Source organism: Gorilla gorilla, chromosome 4, assembly GCF_029281585.2.
Source record: "Gorilla gorilla gorilla isolate KB3781 chromosome 4, NHGRI_mGorGor1-v2.1_pri, whole genome shotgun sequence".
In the NCBI taxonomy this organism is placed as follows: Eukaryota; Metazoa; Chordata; class Mammalia; order Primates; family Hominidae; genus Gorilla; species Gorilla gorilla.
Window position 1 is genome coordinate 142,789,549 of NC_073228.2, and position 22,472 is coordinate 142,812,020.

General features: G+C 42.0%; 1 protein-coding gene across 6 annotated transcripts in view; it reads left to right on the forward strand.

Annotated features, from left to right (window-relative positions):
* The window catches only part of CTNNA1 (catenin alpha 1), a 176,918-nt gene that overhangs the window by 145,563 nt on the left and 8,883 nt on the right, over window positions 1–22,472 (forward strand). For all 6 annotated transcript variants that reach the window (XM_031010998.3, XM_055389134.2, XM_063705911.1 and 3 more), the window contains 4 exons: window positions 706–798; window positions 14,085–14,241; window positions 20,877–21,077; window positions 21,626–21,777. In XM_031010998.3, the coding sequence (XP_030866858.2) occupies window positions 706–798; window positions 14,085–14,241; window positions 20,877–21,077; window positions 21,626–21,777 (603 nt within the window). The remainder of the gene's footprint in view (window positions 1–705; window positions 799–14,084; window positions 14,242–20,876; window positions 21,078–21,625; window positions 21,778–22,472) is intronic.

Sequence of the window (22,472 nt, forward strand, 5' to 3'; positions counted from 1 at the left end):
GGGAAGGTAAAGATTTGGGTTCAAATTAAGCCGCATCAGCCAGGAGAGATTCAAGCTGTCAGTGTTTTTGAGAACCCAGTTGAAGGGCAGTTTTGCTTTTAACTATGAAACATAATCAGTTTCCTTTTCCACTTTTGATCATGATTGCCTTTGGTCCATCTTGATGTTGTCTTCATGTTATTTTTTTTTGTTTGAAAAATTGCCTGATGTTCAAATAAAATTCATCTTGCCTTAAATTAAGCATCTATTCCCTGTCAAATGAGCATAGCACCTTAGAGTTTTTTATTTCCTTCCTTCAAGAACACTGCAAAACACATTTTTATTTGAGGATAACAACAGTTCTTTCCTGATGCCCTTGATTCTTCAGCGTTTCTCACCGTATTGCCCATACTAGAAGAACCTTTTTCTGAAGTTACTGTTCAGGCAGGTTAGAGGCCATGCAAAGCATGTGAGTTACAGGCCCTGGGATCTTTCAAGGTTTTGCCACCAACCTGCAATGTGATGTATGTTATGAGTCTGTATAGTTTGCTTTGTGTAGAGTTAAAAATGTGTCCTCATCTAAGTAAATAATCAGGCTGTGAGAAGGGAGGCACCCTTGGTGCCCTTGTCATCTGTTCAGAATGGTCAGAGGTAGGGCCAGGTGTGTGTTTTTTCCTTAGCAGTCAAAAGAGAAAAATCTTTAAAGATTATTTTTTATGTTTATAGGTTGCCAACTTGGCCTGTTCCATCTCAAATAATGAAGAAGGTGTAAAGCTTGTTCGAATGTCTGCAAGCCAGTTAGAAGCCCTCTGTCCTCAGGTAAAGTGCAACTGACACTGGTGACAGCATAACCAAATTGAATTTTGATTCAAGTGGAGATGAGGTTTATTTTGTTAAGTTTTGTTTTGTTTTTAGGATTTTAGATGGAAGTCTTGGGGACAGATCACTGACACAGAACCCACATAGTTTGGAATATTTTTTGTTTAACATTAAGTGACATTTGCACGGGAGATTACGTGTTACTCCTGGCCCTTCATTGAAAATGCACAGTGGGCTGGGCATGGTGGCTCACGCCTGTAATCGCAGCACTTTGGGATCCCAAAGTGGATGGGTCAGTTGAGCCCAGGAATCTGAGACCAGCCTGGGCAACATAGCAAAACACCATCTCTTAAAAAAAAAAAAATACATATTTTGGCCGGGCACGGTGGCTCACGTCTGTAATCCCAGCACTTTGGGAGGCCGAGGCGGGCGGATCACGAGGTCAGGAGATCGAGACCATCCTGGCTAAAACGGTGAAACCCTGTCTCTACTAAAAAAAAAATACAAAAAATTAGGTGGGTGTGGTGGTGGGTGCCTGTAGTGCCAGCTACTCGGGAGGCTGAGACAGCAGAATGGTGTGAACCCGGGAGGCGGAGCTTGCAGTGAGCTGAGATCGCACCACTGCACTCCAGCCTGGGTGACAGAGCAAGACTCTGTCTCAAAAAAAAAAAAAAAAAATACATACATACATACATAAATACAAAAATTAGCCCAACATGATGGTGTGCACCTGTAGTCCCAGCCACTCAGGAGGCTACGGTGGGAGGCTGGCTTGAGCCTGGGAGGCAAAGGTTGCAGTGAGCCGAGATCACACCACTGCACTCCAGCCTTGGTGACAGAGTGAGACCTTGTCTTGGTGGGTTGAGGAAGGTATGGTGCCTTCCATTGCTGGAAAATACAGAGTGGCAGTGACCACAGTCTCCTTGAGGGAGAGTCTACACCCTCCTTGAGGGCCATTTGTGACATCTGGCCATCCTGGAACCATGAGAGTTACCTCACACTATTCACCTATATTCATTTTAATGGTCAGTATTTGGGTCTCTGTGTTGGAGGAAACCAAATTCACAAGCTAGTCTCTTTATTCTGTAGTGTCATAAAGCAGCCTTACGATACAGATAGTAACTTAATTTGGCCAGCTTCTGAAGTGAAAGCTCAAGAACTTGTCTCCATTTATAATGGTATATTGGAAGACTGGTGATGAAGCTGTGTTACGCATCTGGCCCTCTAGAAAGACTCTGAAGCACACATGACAGCAAATGCTTTTTAAGTGCCCCGTGTGTTGCCTGCCTCCTGTGAGAAGAGCTGAGTTTGTTTGTCTGGCCTGACACTCCTTGTCATTCCAGGGATTTCTAAGGAGTATAAGTGATGATTCAGTAGAAGAGGTTGCCTCTCCACTTTCCCATGTGTAAATTGCTCATGGCATACTCTGAGGACTTACCTCTCTTTACATGTCCTGCCAGAAGGCAGTGGCCACAAATAAAGGAGAGTAAGCAGAGGGACTGGAGAAATGAAATAGAGGTCATAGGAATGAAGTTGCTATGTTATGTCTGCAACCAATTTTAAAATATTTTGTGACTGTTATTTGGCTTTTTTCATATAAATAATGCCTGACATTCAAGGTAGGCAACCAAAATAAGTAAAGCCTCTCCCGGTGGTTATTAATCTGGCATTCTCATTGGTACATAGGTTAGTAGGGCATTTGTTCTAACACCTAACCATGTGGATTAATTTGCCAATGAGAGTTGCTCTGCCTTAATATTACTGTGATGGACCCATTGTGAATTCACATCATCTGATAGACATTTTCCCAGTGTTAGTCCAGTCCTGAAATCTGCCAGTCATTGACAGCTGCATAGATATTTGCAATGGATCCAATCACCACATCCAGAAGGATCTTGGATGGCCAAGTTGTATGAGACAGATTTGAATTTGGATTCTTTCTTCAAGTTTGTTTGCCATTTACCCTATCAGCACTTTGTTTTTAATGTCTTTGGTTTTCCATTTGGTCTTGAAATGCTTGAAAAGCGACAATGCTTTCACAAATCTGTGGAAACAGATGGTAGCATACACTGATCACACCTACCAAGAGTATTTATATAAATGATCTTAAAACCCAGGAAAAAAATCACATGGAGAGTCTAGTAGATCCTAATGAAAATGATGGTGTGCATAACCTGTGTGGCTAAGCCATGTCACATGGGTTTGAGTTAGCCATCAGAAAGCAATGTGTCTTCCTCTCCCTTGCAGTTTCATTTTTCCTACTAAAACAGATTTCAAGAGGAATAGGCTTTAGGCAGACAGTGCCCAGACCACACTTGGTACTGGGTATGTGTCCTGAAAAAAAAACATGTTTTTTCAAGTGTGATTATTCTTCAGATTCTCACCTGGGCTCATTGCTACTGTTGCTCACAAACTGCTATGCACACAGGACTGGGCAGGTTCAGTAATGGCAAATAAAGTAGGTGTTTACAGACATGGTCACAGCAAACTGGGCATCATGTGCTTGATTTTCAGTAAGGCAGCTTTGACTTCACCCCAGCCCCGTTATTGCCAGATCCCTTCCTCCTCCTTCTTCTTTCTTGTTTCTTCTTCTTTTTTCTTTTTTTGAGATGGAGTCTGACTCTGTCACCCAGGCTGGAGTGCAGTAGCATGATCTCTGCTCACTGCAGCCTCTGCCTCCCAGGTTCAAGTGATTCTCCTGCTGCAGCCTCCCAAATAGCTGGAATTACAGGCATGTGCCACCATGCCCAGCTAATTTTTGTATTTCTGGTAGAGACGGGGTTTCACCATGTTGCCCATGCTGGTCTTGAACTCCTGGCCTCAAGTGATGCCTGCCTTGGCCTCCAAAAGTGCTGGGATTACAGGCCTGAGCCACCACGCCCGGCCCCCTTCATTATTTTAAACAAAAATTCTGCAATTCAGATTTTTCTGTCATGTCTCAATTTTAAACAATCAGTAACTAATTTAAAGTTTTTAAAATCTTTGAGGAGGATAACTCAAACTCTTCTGTGTGCTGCCTCTGGCCTGCTGTGGCCCATGTGTTTCATGCTCAGAGGATCTCTCCTTCAAGGAAGCGAAGGGCTGTCCCTCGGAGGAAGAGGGCCTTGATTGTGGAGACCTCTGCCTCCTCTCTTGTGGGCAGTGATCACAAGCACCACGGATCCTGATTTTGAGGTATTCCCTTCCAAGGTCTAGGCAAGTTAATCAACATGTTAGGTAACTAGGGTAGTTAGTTAATTCACTAGGAGCTTAATTTGGTGTTTTAATATGCTGCAGCATGTAGCCAAACATTTATTATTTTAAAGCGTGTGTTTCTTTATAGTAAGGCTACTGTTGACCTCTCCTCACAGTGTGGAAGAGGTGCTCAGTGTTTCTAGGATGTATTTTAGTGTCTTATGCCTCATTCCCAGGCTGCTGTACATAGGCAGCACTACAGTTTGGAGTTGGCTCCTATATGCTATTTTTAGTTTCTGGTGGGGAGAAATGACAGGTGGGACCATTAGAGGAGTTTTCATCCCCATGCCCCCCATCCGCCCTTTTTTTTTTTCCTTCTTCTTCTTCGAGACAGTCTCGCTCTGTCACCCAGGCTGGAGTGCAGTGGTGCAATCTCGGCTCACTGCAACCTCCGCCTCCAGGGTTCAAGCAATTCTCCTGTCCCAGCCTCCCAAGTAGCCAGGACTACAGGTGCCTGCCACCATGCCCGGCTAGTTTTTGTATTTTTTAGTAGAGACGGGGTTTCACCTTGTTGGTCAGGCTGATCCCACCCTCCTTGGCCTCCCAAAGTGCTGGGATTACAGGCATGAGTCACTGTGCCTGGCCTTTCATCCCCATTTTAAAGTTTGCCTTATAGCAAATTAACTTTCAAGAGACATAGGAAAATCCATTCTACAGTACTCACTTTTTAGCAGTTAAACAACTTTAACTCGAAACATTTGAGATAGTAAAGTTGAGTTCAGGCCCTGTGCTCACATCTGTAATCCCAGCATTTTCAGAGGTCAAGGTCGGGGGATCATTTGAAGCCAGTATTTCAAGACCAGCCTGGGCAACAGAGCGAGACCCCGTCTCCTAAAATAAAAGAATTGGCTGGGCATGATGGCGTGCACTTGTAGTCCCAGCTACTCAGGAGGCTGAAGCAGGAGGATCGCTTGAGCGCAGGAGTTCCAGGCTGCAGTGAGCTGTGATTATACCACTGCACTCCAGCCTGGGCGACAGAGTATGACCCCTTTGACCCCTTCTCTAAATATAACATCAAGTTGAGGAAGAAGTAATCTAAAAGTGGCTATATTTTGTTGGGAGAAGGAATCCACATTTTTTGGCGATTTGTTATCATTAAGAAAAGAGGAGGTAGGTCGGCTCTCTCTCTGCATTGCCTTCTACTTGATGGCTACTTTCTCTCACTCTTTTCTCTGGAAAGGGACCTGCCTCCATCCGAGCAGAGCGCCCCGGGCTCACAAACTTTTACGAGGAAGCAGTTTACAAATTGGTTTGGGAAGAGACCAGAATCTGTACCCTTGGTATACCAGGCATTATGTTTTGCTTGTGAATGTGCCCGTTTTAGTCTATAGTAGCTGCTTTAAATATTTTAATTTTTAAATTCAAAACCATTTGGTGTGCTGGTCAGGAAGAAGAAACAAAAACACAAAAACCCCAAACCTTGCAAACAGCAGCAGGTTTCTGACATTTTGAGTCTTTAAAATCAGAGGAGGGCATTTTGGAGATTATCTCACTCAATATTTTTTCTTAGTTCATTATGCAAGAATGAGCATTACACATTCGTATTAACATTAAGTTAATACAAATCTGGCACTTAAATAATTTATAATGCCTGGTTTAATGCATGGCTTTTCTTGGAAATTTACACAAAGGATGAATTAAGTATATGAAGCCTCTACTTATCTACATTTTTTTCTTTCCTCCCCCCCCCCCCACCCTTTTTTTTTAAGAGACAGGTTTTCACTCTGTTACCCAGGCTAGAGTGCCGTGGTGCCATCATGAATCACTGCAGCCTTGACCTCCTAGGTTTAAGCAGTCCTTGCACCTCAGCCTCTGAGTAGCTGGGACCACAGGTGGACTCCACCACACTTGGCTAATTTTTAAAATTTTTTGGTTGCCCAGGCTGGTCTCAAACTCCTGAGGTCAGGTGATCCTCCCACCTGAGCCTCCCAAAGTGCTGGGATTTCAGCCTGTGAGCCACTGTGCCAGGTCTCTTTTTTCTTTTGGTATTTCTCACTCACTAAATTGAGAAGTTACTTCTGAAATTGTTCATTCTTCCTTCTGCCTCCCTAGATTTATCTTCCATATTGCTTCTTCTGTCATTGTGCTTATGGGAACCCTGATCATATTTGTGGCTGACATGCTTGACACACATAAAATAAGCATAAACTCAGGCTGGCCTGGCCCCTAGCTGGTGGGAAAATACATGGCCCTTAAAGGAGCACCCCATACATACAGGACGGGGCAGACCTGTGGCCTCAGCTGTCACTTAACCTATTATTTCACAATCATGGGACCAACCATCTGTCTTTGAATCGCTTCACTTTTCCACTTTGGTATTCTCTAATCTGGTTTTTTACAAAGCAGTTTCACAGAGAACTCAAGGGAGATGCTTCTTACTAAAAGTTTCTCTGAGCATTTTCTGTATCCTCCCATCTCTACCCTTCTGTGCCTCCCACCCCTCCTTGACTGAGGTCTACAGGTAACAGCCCCCCAGAGGTGCTGTGCTCTTTTCATAAGGCTTGCCTGTTGCTTTGCTGATTTCTGTATCTTAAAATTGGAAAGTGTTTCCTACTTTTCTTTTTTTTTTTTTTTGGAAAAATCTGTGTATATTTGGTATTAGTTCTTTGTATGTTTGGGAGAATTTACCAGTGAAGCCTGGTAACTGTTAAACTCTAGCTGGGCCTGGAATTTGCTTTGTGGGAAGGTTTTTAATGATGACTTCAGTTTCTTTAATAGACAGGGATATTTAGGGTTTTTTTTATTCTTGAGTGAGCTTTGGTAATTTGTCTTTCATTAATTTTCTACTCTTTATTTTCTTCCTTCTGCTTGCTTTGGGTTTAATTTGCTCCTTTTCTAGTTTTAAAATTGGAAGCTTTAACTCATTGCCTTGAGACCTTCCATCCTCCTTTTCTAAGGTAACATTTAAACATTTTAATACTATAAATTTCCCTCGAAGCACTGTTTTAGCTGCCCCACAAATTTTTATTATGATGTGTTAAATATGGTTAGGATGGGCAGGAAGGACTCACTGAGAAAGTGATGTATAAACAAAGACCTGAAGGAAATGACAGAGCAAACCACGGAGGATGTCTCAGGGGAGAGAGCTCTAGGCAGAGAGAACAGCAAGTGCAAAAGCTTGGAGGAAGGAGATCAGATATCTAAAACAAGTTTAGGGACTGCAGGGCCTTTGGAGGCCTTGGTCGTAGGCCTTTGGCTTTTAATTTGAGATGGGAAACCATTGAAGGGTTTTGAGTAGAAGAGTGACATGAGCTTACTTAGATTATAACAAGATCTCGGCCATGCGCAGTGCCTTACACCTATAATCCCAGCACTTTGGGAGGCCAAGACACAGTGACTGCTTGAGCCCAGGAATTCTAGAACAGCCTGAGCAACATAGTGAGACCCTGTATCTATAAAAATAAAAAATTTGCCAGGCATGGTGGTACAAGGCTACAGTCCTGGCTACATGGAAGGCCGAGGTGGGAGGATTGCTTGAATCCAGAGGTCGAGGGTATAATGAGCCATGATTGTGCCCCTGCACTCCAGCCTGGGTGACAGAGTGAGACCCTGTCTCAAAAACAAAAAACCAAGATCTCTCTGACTTCTGTGAAGAGGGAAAGAAGCAGAGGCTCTTTAGGAAATTGCAGTACACAGAATAATGGCCTCCCAAACATGTCAATTTCCTAATTCCCTAAGCCCAGGAATGTATCACCTCACATGGCAAAGGGGACTCTGCAGGGATGAATAAATTAAGGATCTTTAGATGGAAAGATTATCCTAGATTATCCCAGTGGACCCCCCCCAATATAATCGTAAGTGTCCTTATATGAGGGAGGCAGGGGCATCAGAGGCAGAGAAGAAAATACAGTGATGGAAGCAGAGGCTGGCCACAAGTCAAGTAATGTGGGCAGCCTCAGTAATTTGGAGAAGTTAAGGGCTGGCTTTTTCACTAGAACCTCCAGAAGGAACACACATTTGATGATAATGTTGTTGATTTTAGCTCTGTAAGACCCATTTCAGAATTCTGACGTCCAGAAACTGTAAGATAATAGATTTGTGTTGTTTTAAGCCACTAAATTTGTGGTAATTTATTACAGAAGCAATAGTAGACTAAAACAGATGGTATTGTACTAATCCAGGCAAGAGTACAGTGGATATGGTGAGCACTGGTTAGAGTCTGGATATATTTTGAAGGTGAACTTTACTGAAGGATTAGATGTGAGGTGAGAGAGAAAAAGAGTCAGGGAATATAACACAGTTTGGAGCCTAAGCAGCTGGAAGGACGGAGTTCCCATTTATTTTGGTAAGGAAAGATGGTTTGGGGAAAGAGAGAAGTTTTGGACATGTTAATTTTGAGGTGCCTATTAGACATGCAAGATGCATGTCATGTTGAGGGCAGAGGTCTGAACAGGATGTGTAAATGTGAGACATCACCAAGGGAGTGAGTCTACGTGAAGGAAAGGTCTGGGAGTGGAACTGGGGTTCCTAACATTGAGAGTTTCAGGAGGTGAGCAGTGGCCAGCACGGGAGCCTGAGGAAGCACTGTCAGGACCAGAGCCCCAGAAGCTGACTGTGTCTTAGAAGCCAAGTGAAAGAAAAAAAAACGGGGGGAGTTTCTGGGAAAAGATTAGATGAGATTGCCCAGGGGTGGGAAGAGTAGAAAGAGGAGAGAAGGCAGCATAGGACTGAGCTTTGAGGAAATGCCAACACCTTAGAAGAAGATGAGAGAGCAAAGGAGACAAAGACAAAATAGCCAGAATGATGGAAACAAAACGGAAATAGTGTTTGAGAAAATCCAACATCCATTCCTGATAGAACACTTTACAAACTAGGAAAAGGAGAGAACTTCCTTAGCCTGATAAAGAATCTCCATGAACAGTTGATAACTAACATTATACTTAATGGTAAAAACTGAATGCTTTCCCTGTATGATCAGAAATAGGACAAGGACGTCCACCCTTGCCACCCTTATGTCACACTGTACTGGGGCTCAAGCCAACAACAGCATTTTTAAAGTTATGATCAGTACAGTGATCGTGCCTAGTTGGGGGCTCCTTGCAAATTTAATAGTAACATGAATTTCCATTTTTAAAATTATAAGAGTAAACTCCCCCCAACCAATAGCTGTTTTCTCATCATTTATACTTTACCTTAAGTAAGTGGTCCATTCCTGTCCTTGTTTTTCTACTGCTGTTTTGGTGTTTTCCTTATTGATTTACCTAATACTGTATATTTAATCTGTAATATATATTTAAATACAGACATACATAATTGAATTTATAGGTTGACGTCTCCCATTGTTATTTTGAAATAGAGTTTTCTAAGACATAAATATTGTGACTAATGGTGACTTAGTATATATGGCGACTTAGTATATAACTGAAGTGACTTTTTTTTAACTTTCGTTCATTTTTTTGTTTGTTTTTTTTAACTTTCATTCAGTTTCGTTGAAACTGTTCGTTTCTTTACAGATTTAACCTTTACATATTTTGTATGAAATGCTTTGTGAGAGATCTGACCCTCCCTTCATTTTGTATTCTGTTTTTCTTCCTGGCATATAGAAATGCTGTTGGTTTTTACTATTTTATATTGTCTTTAGTTACATTAATGAACTTTTATTCTAAGAGTTTTTTCAGGCCAGGTGCTGTGGCTCACACCACTAATCCCAGCACCTTGACCACCTGAGGTTGGGAGTTCCAGACCAGCCTGACCAATATGGTGAAACCTCATCTCTACTAAAAATACAAAAATTAGCCAGGTGTGGTGGCACACACCTGTAATCCCAGCTACTCAGGAGGCTGAAGTGGGAGAATCACTTGAACCCAGGAGGCGGAGGTTTGCAGTGAGCTGAGATTATGCCACTGCACTCCAGCCTGAGTGATAGAGGGAGACCCTGTCTCAAAAAAAGAAAAAAAAAAATTCAGTTGATGTACTTCAATTTTCTGTGTAATTTGCATTGGAATATGTGATTTTTCTCATTTTTCTATTTTTTCCTATTATTTTCATTTCTCACCTTATTTCTTTGGCTAGAAAGTCCATTATATTATTATTTAACCAATGGTGACAGTAAGTATTCCAATTAATAACATCTTGATTTTTTAAGGTAAATGATTTTATAGTTTCACAGCTCAGTGTCATGTTGGATGATTAAAGTAGCATGTTAAGGACATATCTATATATTTTTTTAAAGACAGACAGGGTCTTACGGTTACTCAGGCTGGAGTGCAGTAGCATGATCATGGCTTACTGCAGCCTTGGCCTCCTGGGTTTAGGCAATCCCCTGACCTCGGCCTCCCAGAGTGCTGGGATTACAGGCGTGAGCCACTGGGCTCAGCCAGGACACCTCTTTCTATTCCAAATTTAGTAAGAGTAATCAGAAATGAGTAATATTATCAGCTGTCTTTTGTACACAATTTTGTAATCAAAATGAGAAAACTAACCTTAGGCAAGGTGCTTCCCCTCATTATACTGTATGCGATATATTACAAAGAAAGCATTTTTCCCTTTGTAGTGAAAAATAAGTAAAACGTGTAATTAATTCCCTGCCCATGTTTACTTGGCTGTCTTAGCAAACATTTTCACTAGCCAAATATTCTTACAGTGTATAGCTCCACTCTGATACATGGATACATTATTGAATTAATGAGTTAATTAATGAAGAAAGTGGTTTTACAATGGTGAACACATGTAGTGGATAAGGAATGACAGGAAGGAATAAGTCTTTTGGATGAAAATGTGGGAGACCACAGCATAACATGTGAGAAAAACAAGGATCTCTTCTTCCAAATTATTGCCTAAACCCAGGCACTTATGGAAGTGTTGGGCTATTAATAGTTCATAAACTGGGATGGCTTAGTTCCCTGTGCCTGTGAATCTATAATTGACAGTCTGATAATCTACCAGTTCTAAGTATTAAGGAGGGAAGAGGAATAGCGGCACCAATCTAGTGGGCCTGAGTCGTCTTTAGTCTGTTTTCACCTCCAGCCTTTGGAGGGTTAAGTTACAACATTCTTGAATACCCCTCCAATAAATTGGGAATTACACCCATGATCCAAAGCATCTGAAAAATCACCCCAGACTCCTCCACTCAGGGCTGCCCCCACACTCCTGCCTCATCCAGGTCCAGCAGTTTCCTCTTGTCTTTGCTTCCTTCCCAAGTTGCATGATTATAAACACATTTACTGGGCCGGGCGCAGTGGCTCCTGCCTGCAATCCCAGCACTTTGGGAGGCCGAGGCGGGTGGATCACAAGGTTAGGAGATCGAGATCATCCTGGCTAACACGATAAAACCCCATCTCTACCAAAAATACAAAAAACTAGCCAGATGTGGTGGCGGGCGCCTGTAGTCCCAGTTATTCGGGAGGCTGAGGCAGAAGAATCACTTCAACCTGGGAGGTGGAGGTTGCAGTGAGCTGACATCGTGCCACTGCACTCCAGCCTGGGCAACAGAGGGAGACTCTGTCTCTAAAATAAAATAAAATAAAATAAAATAAATACATTTACTTCTAATAACCCATAAGCACCTTGTACCTAGGAATCCTACTAATTATCCTCTCAGCGCATTTTCATACTACTCTCATTATTCACTTATTCAATGAATACAGCCGAAGGATCTGAATAGACATCTCTTCAAAGAATATAAACAAACGGACAATAAACATATGAACAGTACCTGACATCATCAGCTATCAGGATGGTGGTCACTTCAGATCCACTAGCATGGCTAGAATTAACCAAAAAGGGGGAAAATAACAAGTGTTAGGGAAGATGTAGGGCACTGTAACCCTCATACACACTGGTGGGATGTAAAATGGTGCAGCCACTTTGGAAAAAGGTAAAGCAGCTTCTCAAAAGTTTAAGCACAAAGTTTACTATATTTCCCAGCAGTTCTACTCCAGTCCCAGAGAAGTAAAAACACAGAAACGTGTATGATTGTTCATAGCAACATGATTCATAACAGTCAAAGAGTGGCAATAATTCAAATGTTCATTAACTGATGAATGGCTAAGTAAAATGTGGCATGGTAATATAACAGAATCTTATTCATCAACAAAAGGGAACAAAGTACTGGTACATGCTACACATGAGTGAACTTTGAAAACATTATGTTAGGCCAGGAGCAGTGGCTCATGCCTGTAATCCCAGCACTTTGGGAGGTGGTCAGGAGTTCAAGACCAGTGTGGCCAGCATGGTGAAAACCCGTCTCTACTAAAAATACAAAAATTAGCCTGGCATGGTGGCACACACCTGTAATCCCAGCTACTTGGGAGGCTAAGACACAAGAATCGCTTGAGCCTGGGAGAGGGAGGTTGCAGTGAGCTGAGATCACGCCACTGCTCTCCAGCCTGGGCGACAGAGAAAGACTCAGTCTCAAACACACACACACACTAAGTGAAAAAAGCAAGTTACAAAAGTCCACATGTTACATGATTCCATTTATCTGAAATATCCAGAATAGACAAATCCATAGAGATAGAAAGTAAATTAGTGGTTGCAAAAAAAAAAAAAAAAGGTGGGGGTGGTAAGGAGAGTTATGGGAAATGGCTGCTAATGGATATGGATGGGGTTTCTTTTTGGAGTGATGAAAATGTTCTAAAACTGAATGTGGTGAATGTTGAACAACTGCAAATATACTTTAAAAAACCAATGACATTGTGTCATTTAAATGGGTGAATTGTAGATAGGTGAATTTTATCTCAATAAAGCTGTTTTTTGTCTTTTTTTTTTTTTTTTTTTTTGGAGACAGAGTCGTCCTGTTTGTCCAGGCTGGTCTCGAACTCCTGGGCTCAAGCAGTCCTCCTGCCTCAGCCTCCCAAAGTGCTGGGATTACGAGCTTGAGCCACCACGCCCAGCTTGTTTGTCTTTTTGAGGTGGAGTCTCACTGTGTTGCCCAAGCTGGACTGCAGTGGTGTGATCACAGCTCACTGCACCCTTGACCTCCTGGGCTCAAGCAGTGTTCCCACTTTGGCCTGTCAAGTAGCTGGGGACTACAGGTGTGTGCCACCATGCCTAGCTCATTTTCTTTATTGTTTATAGAGATGGGGTCTCACTATGTTGTCCAGGCTTTAAAATTAATATTTATTTATTTTTATTTATTATTTTATTTATTTATTTTTTTGAGACAAGTTTCACTCTTGTTGCCCAGGCTGGAGTGCAATGGCATGATCTCAGCTCATCGCAGCCTCCACCTCCTGGGTTCAAGTGATTCTCCTGCCTCAGCCTCCTGAGTAGCTGGAATTACAGGCGTGTGCCACCACACCCGGCCAATTTTGTATTTTTAGTAGAGACGGGGTTTCACCATGTTGGTCAGGCTGGTCTCGAACTCCAGACCTCAGGTGATTTGACCGCCTTGGCCTCCCAAGTGTTGGGATTACAGGCATGAGCCACCACACCTGGCCTAAAATTATTTTTAAACCTTAATAGATTATACATTTTTTGAGCAGTTTTTTGTTTGTCAAATATGACTCCATTAAAAAGAAAATGAAAAATACTTATGCTTAGATGCAGTGTATTTTTCATGAATACATTTTGATAATGTATTGAGAACCTGAAATGCCACATTTTTATCACAAGATATTTGTAGTGATGGATAACCAGAACAACCCAGACATCCTACAATAGGAGAATAACTGTGTCCATAACATAGAATAATATACTTAGTGTTTTAAACATATATTTAATGATATGGAGAAGCATTTAAAATAAGAATCAGTATAGTCCATTTTAAGTGGCATATAATTCTAATTGTGTATTTTTTGATGTGGCTATATATGTGTCTATATGAGGAGAAAAAAGCCTAGAATTTAGTGTCACTGAAAATGGTAGGCTTGCCACCATGAATGAAGCTAGTACAGTTAATTTTTATTTGTTTTATCATTGTCTATAGTTTGCAAATAAAATATGTATTACTTCAACTTCACCATATAAAACTTACTGTTTTACACTCTTCCCCTTCATCTTTGTGATAGTTAGGATAGAGCATGTGGTGTAATGTCTCCTAGTGAAATGCATGTAAGACAAAGCCATGACTCTGAAAAAGAGTAAACAATGAAGTTTAATATCTTTTGCAGGTTATTAATGCTGCATTGGCTTTAGCAGCAAAACCACAGAGTAAACTGGCCCAAGAGAACATGGATCTTTTTAAAGAACAATGGGAAAAACAAGTCCGTGTTCTCACAGATGCTGTCGATGACATTACTTCCATTGATGACTTCTTGGCTGTCTCAGGTAATGAGCTGGTTCCCCAGAGAAGTATGTGAAGATGTTCATAATTACTTTTGTCTAAGTTGTATTAATGGGCAAACACTCCTATGTCTTGGCAGGTAAATTATTCTAACAATAATATTGTGCTGGTTTTCATTTTAATGTTAAAAAAGCTATCAGCTACAGGGTTTTCAAGTGACAGCTTCTCAGCTACTAGGAAGTAGCTGGGGTTGGAGATGTTTCCCTTGATAGGGCTGGTCTGAATCCTAGGAGCATGAATTAGAAACCTGGCTGGCAAAGGCTTATCCCTGCTTGTATAGAGTGAGGTCTTTCAACTGGGACCCGGTAGAACACCAGGACCATCCATCCCTCTTGCTGCCATTGTGTTTAGAAAAAACATTGATCTGTGTCTTGGTGGAGACTGTGGTTATTTGTTATCAGCCTATGAAACTTAGGAGAAGAAGGGATTCCCAACACCATCACCTTTAGTTTCTTTTTTAAAATAATTTCTTCCCTTCTTGGAAAGCCTCTCTTCTGTCTCTCAGAAATGATCATAGTCATAGTTTATCTGCCTACTTTTCCAAAGACTTTCTGTCTGCATGATGCACAGATAGAAAACAGAGAGGAAATATTTAAGTGCCATTTAATTATGAACTTGAAAAAATAAATCTGGGTAATTCACCTCACAAAAACAGTTGATTTCATTATATAAACATAAACTGGTAATGACTTAGTAAATTGCATTCATATAGAAAATGTCTGTCAAATGCAATTCAGTGTTTATCACACAGAGATAAATTTTCAATCCCATCTTCTTAGAGTTGAGTAACTATAAATGCATTCTCCATTTAACGGGACCTCTGTTGCCCTTGGCTGCATGGCTTGCTCTCTGAAAGTGCCAGACTTCCTGAGGCCAGTGGCTGTGGGCAGAATCAGTGGCTAAGTTTTTGTAGGGCTGAAACTACCTGTCACCCCAGGGAACCACGGGCTAGAACGTGGCAGTAGGGCTTGAAACAGAAGCGGGGCTTAAGTACATGCACAGCACAGTCCTCCAGCAGTGACCTATATAAGGATGACTGTGTGTTCTGCATACCAATGCCTCCCTGTCTTCACACTCTCTCCTTAGGATGGGTAGCCTTGGCTTAACTTGAGAAACTGGGGAGCAAGCCATCTGTAAACTGCAAAAAGTAGGGAGTAAACCATGTTGCTGCAGGACTGCCAAATTGCAGGTGTTGGTACTTTAAAACAAAAATCTCATTTGCAAGCACATCTTTGCAGGTGCCAGAAATGCAGCAATGGCTTTTTTGGGAAATCTTGGCCTTCTGTTGTTTTTCCCAATGAAGTACTGAATTATTCTTTTTCATCGGTTTAGAGAAAAACATTCCACCTTCACAGCACACTTTTAAGCAAACAACAAATTCTGAAATCTAAATGCAAAGCCCCCCTCCGGATAAATACTACATTCTTAAAGTTACTTTTTTGAGATTAGGTTGGGTATGTCTCAGGCTTGGTCTCAAGGGATTTTCAGTCCTCCTTACAGCCAAATAAAATGTAACAGCATCAGATGTCCCTCATGCACCATTCGTCAAATCAGTGAAGAAAAGGGATTCTGCAGCAGCATTTAGTGGATTCTAGGCAATATCTTTAGGGCCTATGACATAAAAGAATGGAAAAGAGAAATCAAATTCTTTTAACAGATACACTGTTGTCTGGTGAGTGTGTTCAGTTTTTATGCAAATGTATGAGAGTATAAGAGGGATTGATTTGATGGAAAGGAGTTTAGACAGTTTCTATTTAGCAAATAAAATCATGGAACAATTCTTACAGTCAAAGGTGGTGGTGTTTTCAGAGCATCTGAATTTTAGAAGTCTACCTGGTGTGTTTTTCTGATGTTCTGTCACAGCCCTGCTTAGGAATGTTACGTAATTAAATCATTAATAGGGCAAGGCCTTTCTTCATAACTCCTCTGATTTATATAATATGCGGAGACAAGCAGATGCCTGTGCAGGTTGCTACTGGGATGACCAGTTAATTTTCAGCATTCAGACTCCTTTATGTTCTTATGTACATACCTTACCCATGGTAGCTTTGGCAATTTTTTTTTTTTTTTTTTTTTTTTTTTTTTTTTTGAGACGGAGCTTTGCTCTTGTTGCCTAGGCTGGAGTGCAATGGTGGGATCTCGGCTCACTGCAACCTCTGCCTCCCGGTAGTTCAAGCAATTCTCCTGCCTCAGCCTCCCGAGTAGCTGGGATTACAGGTGCTTGCCACCATGCCTGGCTAATTTTTTGTATTTTTAGTAGAGACAAGGTTTCACCATGTTGGCCAGGCTTGTCTCAAACTCCTGACCTCAGGTGATCCACACGCTTCAGCCTCCCAAAGTGCTAGGATTACAGGCATGAGCCACCGTGCCCGGTCTAGGTGTCACACTTTTTATTTCGGGGGACTAGAGATATTTTCTCATCGCACCTGACACACAGCCTAGGCAGGTGTCATCTGCAGCAGTCACGGGCAGTATTTAGATGGGAAGCCACATCTTGGCCCTGATCTGACCCTGCCACATTTGCCAATGTCCCCTGGCCCTAAAGCATAGTGGTGCTTTGGTGGACCCATAGTGAGATGGGCTTGTTTTTTTTTTTGAGTAGGGGGCTGCCTGGCAAGTGCCCAGCACAGGATCTGGCTTTTGAGGTAGGTGGGCTTCATAGCTTTTACTAAATGAACAGCAGGGATGCACCCTGACTTCTTGGAGTGGTTGTTTTCTGCTGTCTCCTGGGGCTTGAGGCCCTTTGGTACAGAGTGAGAGGTTTTATGTAGTATTTGCATTTGTGATTTTCCACCATCAAATTCTCTTACACTCCATGGGGCCTGGATATTGGCTATAGCGCTGTCCAGTCACTGAGAACCTGTCCAAGAGGAAATCGTTTATGGAGTAGGGCTTCAGCTCCTTTGTTCTGGATATTCTGCCCCATTGGCTCCAGAAATTCCCTCATACTTAGAACAAGTCATGTCCTGATTTGTGGCTCAAAAAGTAATGGTCATCTTGTGTATAACCTGGTGCAGCCACCAAGACCCCGATGCCAGCATTTTATGAGGCTGTAGGGCGGGGGGAACTTTGATCATTGTCAAATATGTGACAGTCGCACTTGCATAGAAAGAGAGGAACATGCATGATACCTCCAGGGAGGAGGGGTAGGGTCTCCTCACCCCCAAGCTATTCTATTCCAAATGCTGCCTTGTAAATATTGGAGATGGTTTAAGATGCTGGCATTCGGCAGACCAAGAATATATTTATATTGACCAATCCCTTAAGGAGAGTGGTTTGAAATTCATCAAAGTGATAAAGACTTTGAATTTCACTTGGATTGTATTTGATAAACGTTTTCCATGGAAATGTTATTGATTTCCATTCTCTGTGCTTACATGTTGCAGTTTTGGCTCCCTTTTTTTGAAGATGCAAGTGGTTGCTTAGAGAAGCTCTAATTGGGTTTATTAAATTTTTTACTAAATGCCCTTAGAAACAATATATATGCATTAAATGCTTTGGAGCAACACTTGGAGTGGTAATTCGTACTCTCCTTCATTAAGTGTCAGTGTCCAAAGAATTTGGTCTGATTGGGAGGTCATTAAATACCTAATTATTATTGTACCTAAATGTTGGTTTTGTGTTTAATAGCAGAAATGCTAAACTATAGACAGTTTCTCTCTTTGGAGGAAGTGGTGAAGTTAGATTAGTGGTGAATTTTTTTTTTTTTTTTTTGAGATGGAGTCTCGCTCTGTCACCAGGCTGGAATGCAGTGGCATGATCTCGGCTCACTGCAGTCTCTGCCTCCCAGGTTCAAGCAATTCTCATGCCTGAGCCTCCTGAGTAGCTGGGATTACAGGTGCCTGTCACCACACCCACCTAATTTCTGTATTTTTACTAGAGACGGGGTTTCACCATGTTGGCCAGGATGGTCCCGATCTCCTAACCTCGTGATCTGCCCGCCCTCAGCCTCCCAAAGTGCTGGGATTACAGGCATGAGCCACCATGTAATCAAAAATCACCCGGCCGGTGATTCTTTTTTTTTAAAGCCTACTATATAGAGAGTTTACATGGCAAGCCATCAGAATAGTTCATGTCACAGGGTAAATCCTCTACATAAAGTATGAAACATTGTTTTCATTTTCTTTGTGTGCAGCAGCCCTGCATACGCTGCATGCCATAAAGATACCCAGGGCAGAGGGTACAAAGAAGAGGCTCTATTGCTACACGTTGTAGACTGATGTTCTGACATCTTTTATGGAGAATGCCAGTTGGCATGGTTCCTGGGGGGCAATTTAGGTACCATACTTCTACTTTAAACATACATGCTTTTTAACTCAGCGATCTAATTGCTAGACATTTTCTCTAGGGGAGTGTCACAAATATTTGCCAAAATACCTGTATAAGGATGTTTTCTTCAACCAGAATGTCTAAGGAAAGTCTGAATAAGTGAATTATAGCCCCTCCATCTATTCAGTAGGGTACTATGCAGCCATTAAAATGGATGAGGTAGATCTGTAGGGCCAGACCTAGAAAGGTTTTCAAGTGAAAAAGATACAATAGTGTCCATAATATAATTCCTTTTATATTCATTTACATATAGTTGTCTGTATTTTGTATGGACTGTTATATGTATGTGTATGAATTTTTTTCTATTAGAAGCACACCTATAAATAATGTATTGAACAGTTGTTCATGGGTACAGATTGTTGTGTCTACTCATAGTGGACCTATGCTGTTTCCTTAGCTAAAATGATGTATGGTTTCAGTTAGTGTGGGCAGAGCCTGTCCCCCTCCGCTGAACAGTGGACTCGCACCTCCCCCCATCAGGTTCAGTTGTGGAGAGCAGGCTGGGTGCTCTGTCCTGGGTGTGTGGTAGCCTCAGCGAGGCTGGGGCTTTCCTAGAGACAAGTGTTTCATGAGGGTAGAGAATATTACTTTGGTCAGCTTCCTGAAGTGGGGAATATTACTCTAAAAAATGCCATACTCTTTCCTGGTTTAGGTTCATCTAGAAGGCGGCCAGGATGAATTCAAGAAAGTCTAAATGGATTAAAAAAAAAAAAAAAAAACCGTAGAGGTATCTAGACAAAGGTTAAAAAATCCTTGGTGGAAGTTTGGGTCACTGTTTAATGAACGGAAAGGAATGCCATACTTTATTGATTCTGAAATAGGGGATGAGTCTTAAAATCCAATGATATGAGAAAACACTGGTTCTTAGTTTTGCTATCAACATGATTTCTTTCCATTTTATTCCTTTCCTTTCCTTTCCTTAGCAATGCAAGTTTCATCTTAACGGTATTGTGTTAGATCCAGTAAAGCAGCAGTTTTTAACCCAAGACCTTGTATGGTAGTCCTGCTCAGTACATTTGTTTAGTTTGAATTATTAGAGTTTATATATTTTAAAAATGCTTGTGATGGGCTCCAAATCCATTTATTCTTGTAATTGGTTTAAATATCCCTCTTAAAATGTGTTTATGTTAGAAGTTTAATATGTTTACTCTTTTCATTAGTTCAGTGGTATAAACCCTGGCAAGTCTCATAATTTGTAATTAATAGAGACCAAAATATGGTCTTAACTATATTGCAGTAATCTAGTTTTCCCTTCTCTAATAAGAATTCTTACTGTTTCCTGGCCTTCCCTGGAAAGGTGTTTTTTGTTTGTTTTGGCTTTTGTTTTTGAGACGGAGTCTCACTCTGTTGCCCAGGCTGGAATGCAGTGGCGCGATCTTGGCTCACTGCAACCTCCGCCTCCTGGGTTCAAGCCATCCTCCTGCCTCAGCCTCTAGATCTGTATCATCCACTTTAATGGCTGCATAGTTCCCATAATTCATTTATCTACCCTTCTCTTGGACATTTTGGTTGCTTTCACATTGTTACTACAGATGAGTTCGAGCAAACCCTTTGTGGTGGGGTTCCTAAAAATTTATAGTGTCAGGCTCTTTGCTTTGAGGAAAAATAGTTTTGGTGTGTTGCCCAAATTCAGCTGTATGACTGTTAGGAGCCACCCATCAGCTTCATAGGAGTCCGGGGTTTTCACCTCTAGGGACCCTTCAAATATCACAATAAGCCTATCTGTGTACCATGAAGAGGGTTATTAAATAGTTCATCTCACACCTCAGGGTCCTCTAGAGGAGGCTTCAATCTGCTTTCCAGCACCTTCTCCCATCCCAGGGCTGTACTGGCTTCTTGGTAGATTGTCTGAATATCATCAGCATCTCCTGGAAGGAGAGGGAGAGGCAACAGTGGACTTCTGTTCTAATTTAGCCTTTCCTTTATTTGGGACATAGAGTCAGTGAAGCTAGCGAAAGATAAGTTATTGATGCTTCTATGATAATTTTCTGCCAGGCTTACAGAACAACTGTGTCTCAAAGATGGGCATGTCTCCTGTTTTTTGTGTGTGTGTTTTTTATTTTTTGTTTTTTTTTTAAAAAACCTGGAATGAAGATTGTTATTCTTGGGGGTGATAACAGGTTTAGTTTCTGTCTCTGTCACTAGTCACTGGTCTCTCCAATGAAGTATATGTAAAACTTTCAGCACGTGGCTGGCACCAAGCAAACAATAAATGATAGATGCCAGCTTACAGTTGCCACCTTTTCATAGAAAGCCTCCTTCCTCATTCAGCTTTTTGCTTGTTCTCCAGAGAATCACATTTTGGAAGATGTGAACAAATGTGTCATTGCTCTCCAAGAGAAGGATGTGGATGGCCTGGACCGCACAGCTGGTGCAATTCGAGGCCGGGCAGCCCGGGTCATTCACGTAGTCACCTCAGAGATGGACAACTATGAGCCAGGAGTCTACACAGAGAAGGTTCTGGAAGCCACTAAGCTGCTTTCCAACACAGGTACGGGAACTCTCCCTTTCCAGTGCTTGCACACACCACAGCCTGAGTGAGGCAGGCCACCCCATTAGCCCAGCCCTGTGGTGAGGAAGGAGGAGTTGGGAACTCAGATTTGGTCTCATGGCACATCGGGCTCCTGAGAAGCTGGTCATAGCCAAATTCAGGCCTCACAAGCATATTTTCTTCATGTGTATCTCATGAGTAATCACGGGACTAATTCTAAACACACTATTTAAGATGAATTTCTGAGTTAAATCTCCTATTAGTGAGTAAAGACTAAATTAAGGTAGGTCCCATTCTTAAGCAAGGCTTCAAGTTAGTCTCACTTCAAGTTCTCAACCATCCAATCTCTGTTGCAGAGAAAAAGATGACTTGAGTCGTAAAATACTGCATTTAATTTATTTCAACTGTAAATACCCTTCACATAGGTAGAAGCAGAGGCTCTTTATCATAAGCCTCACCTCTTTCTGTCTAGCTGAGTGATTCAGGGAGGGCCAGGGGAATGATGCTGCCTGCCGACCAGGGTATCTACTGTGCCTCTTTCTCCACAGTCATGCCACGTTTTACTGAGCAAGTAGAAGCAGCCGTGGAAGCCCTCAGCTCGGACCCTGCCCAGCCCATGGATGAGAATGAGTTTATCGATGCTTCCCGCCTGGTATATGATGGCATCCGGGACATCAGGAAAGCAGTGCTGATGATAAGGGTGAGTAACTGCATTTCAGACGTCTTAACAGCTTCTTTCTTATCATTTGCTAAACTTGAGCAATGCGTCATTCTAGAACTCGGCAGATGCGGTGGCAGTATATTAAAACCATGAATCTAAAAGCTGTTAGAATGAGATATATTTAATTACGTTGTCTAAAATGACTGTTAGTTGCAAGTTAGAGCCCAAACTTGGGCCAAGAAGGGGAGCTAGCCTGAGTTGACAATTTAATTTAGGATAAACAGTCTCTACAACATGAGGCTTCAGTTTGAGTTAGGCAGGAAATTATAGAAAATAATGGTTCTCAAGCTAGTATCAGAGAAGGAAGTATTTTCATAATGTGAATTCAAGTTATTGTTCACATGAAGTGCCCCTCTCTTCGGAGGGGCTGTAGGCAGACGGGATGATGGAACCCCAGGGTGTTGGGGGGAGGAGTGGCCCCAGGTGATGCTCCTAGGCTCATGGCCAAGTGCCGAGCCCCTTTCCCCATAGCCAGAGTGCCTGGAGGGCCTCTGTAGCAAGGGCAGAGGAGAAAGGGTCCTCTATGGCATCTGTGATTGAGCTCCCGGCATACCGTCCTGGTCTCTGACAACTATTCCTGTCTTCATTCAAGAATCATCCAGCCCCTGGGCCTCTCAGTTTCTTGATGTTTTGTCCTCCTCCACCTCAACCTCATGGCCATAGTTGTACCTCAG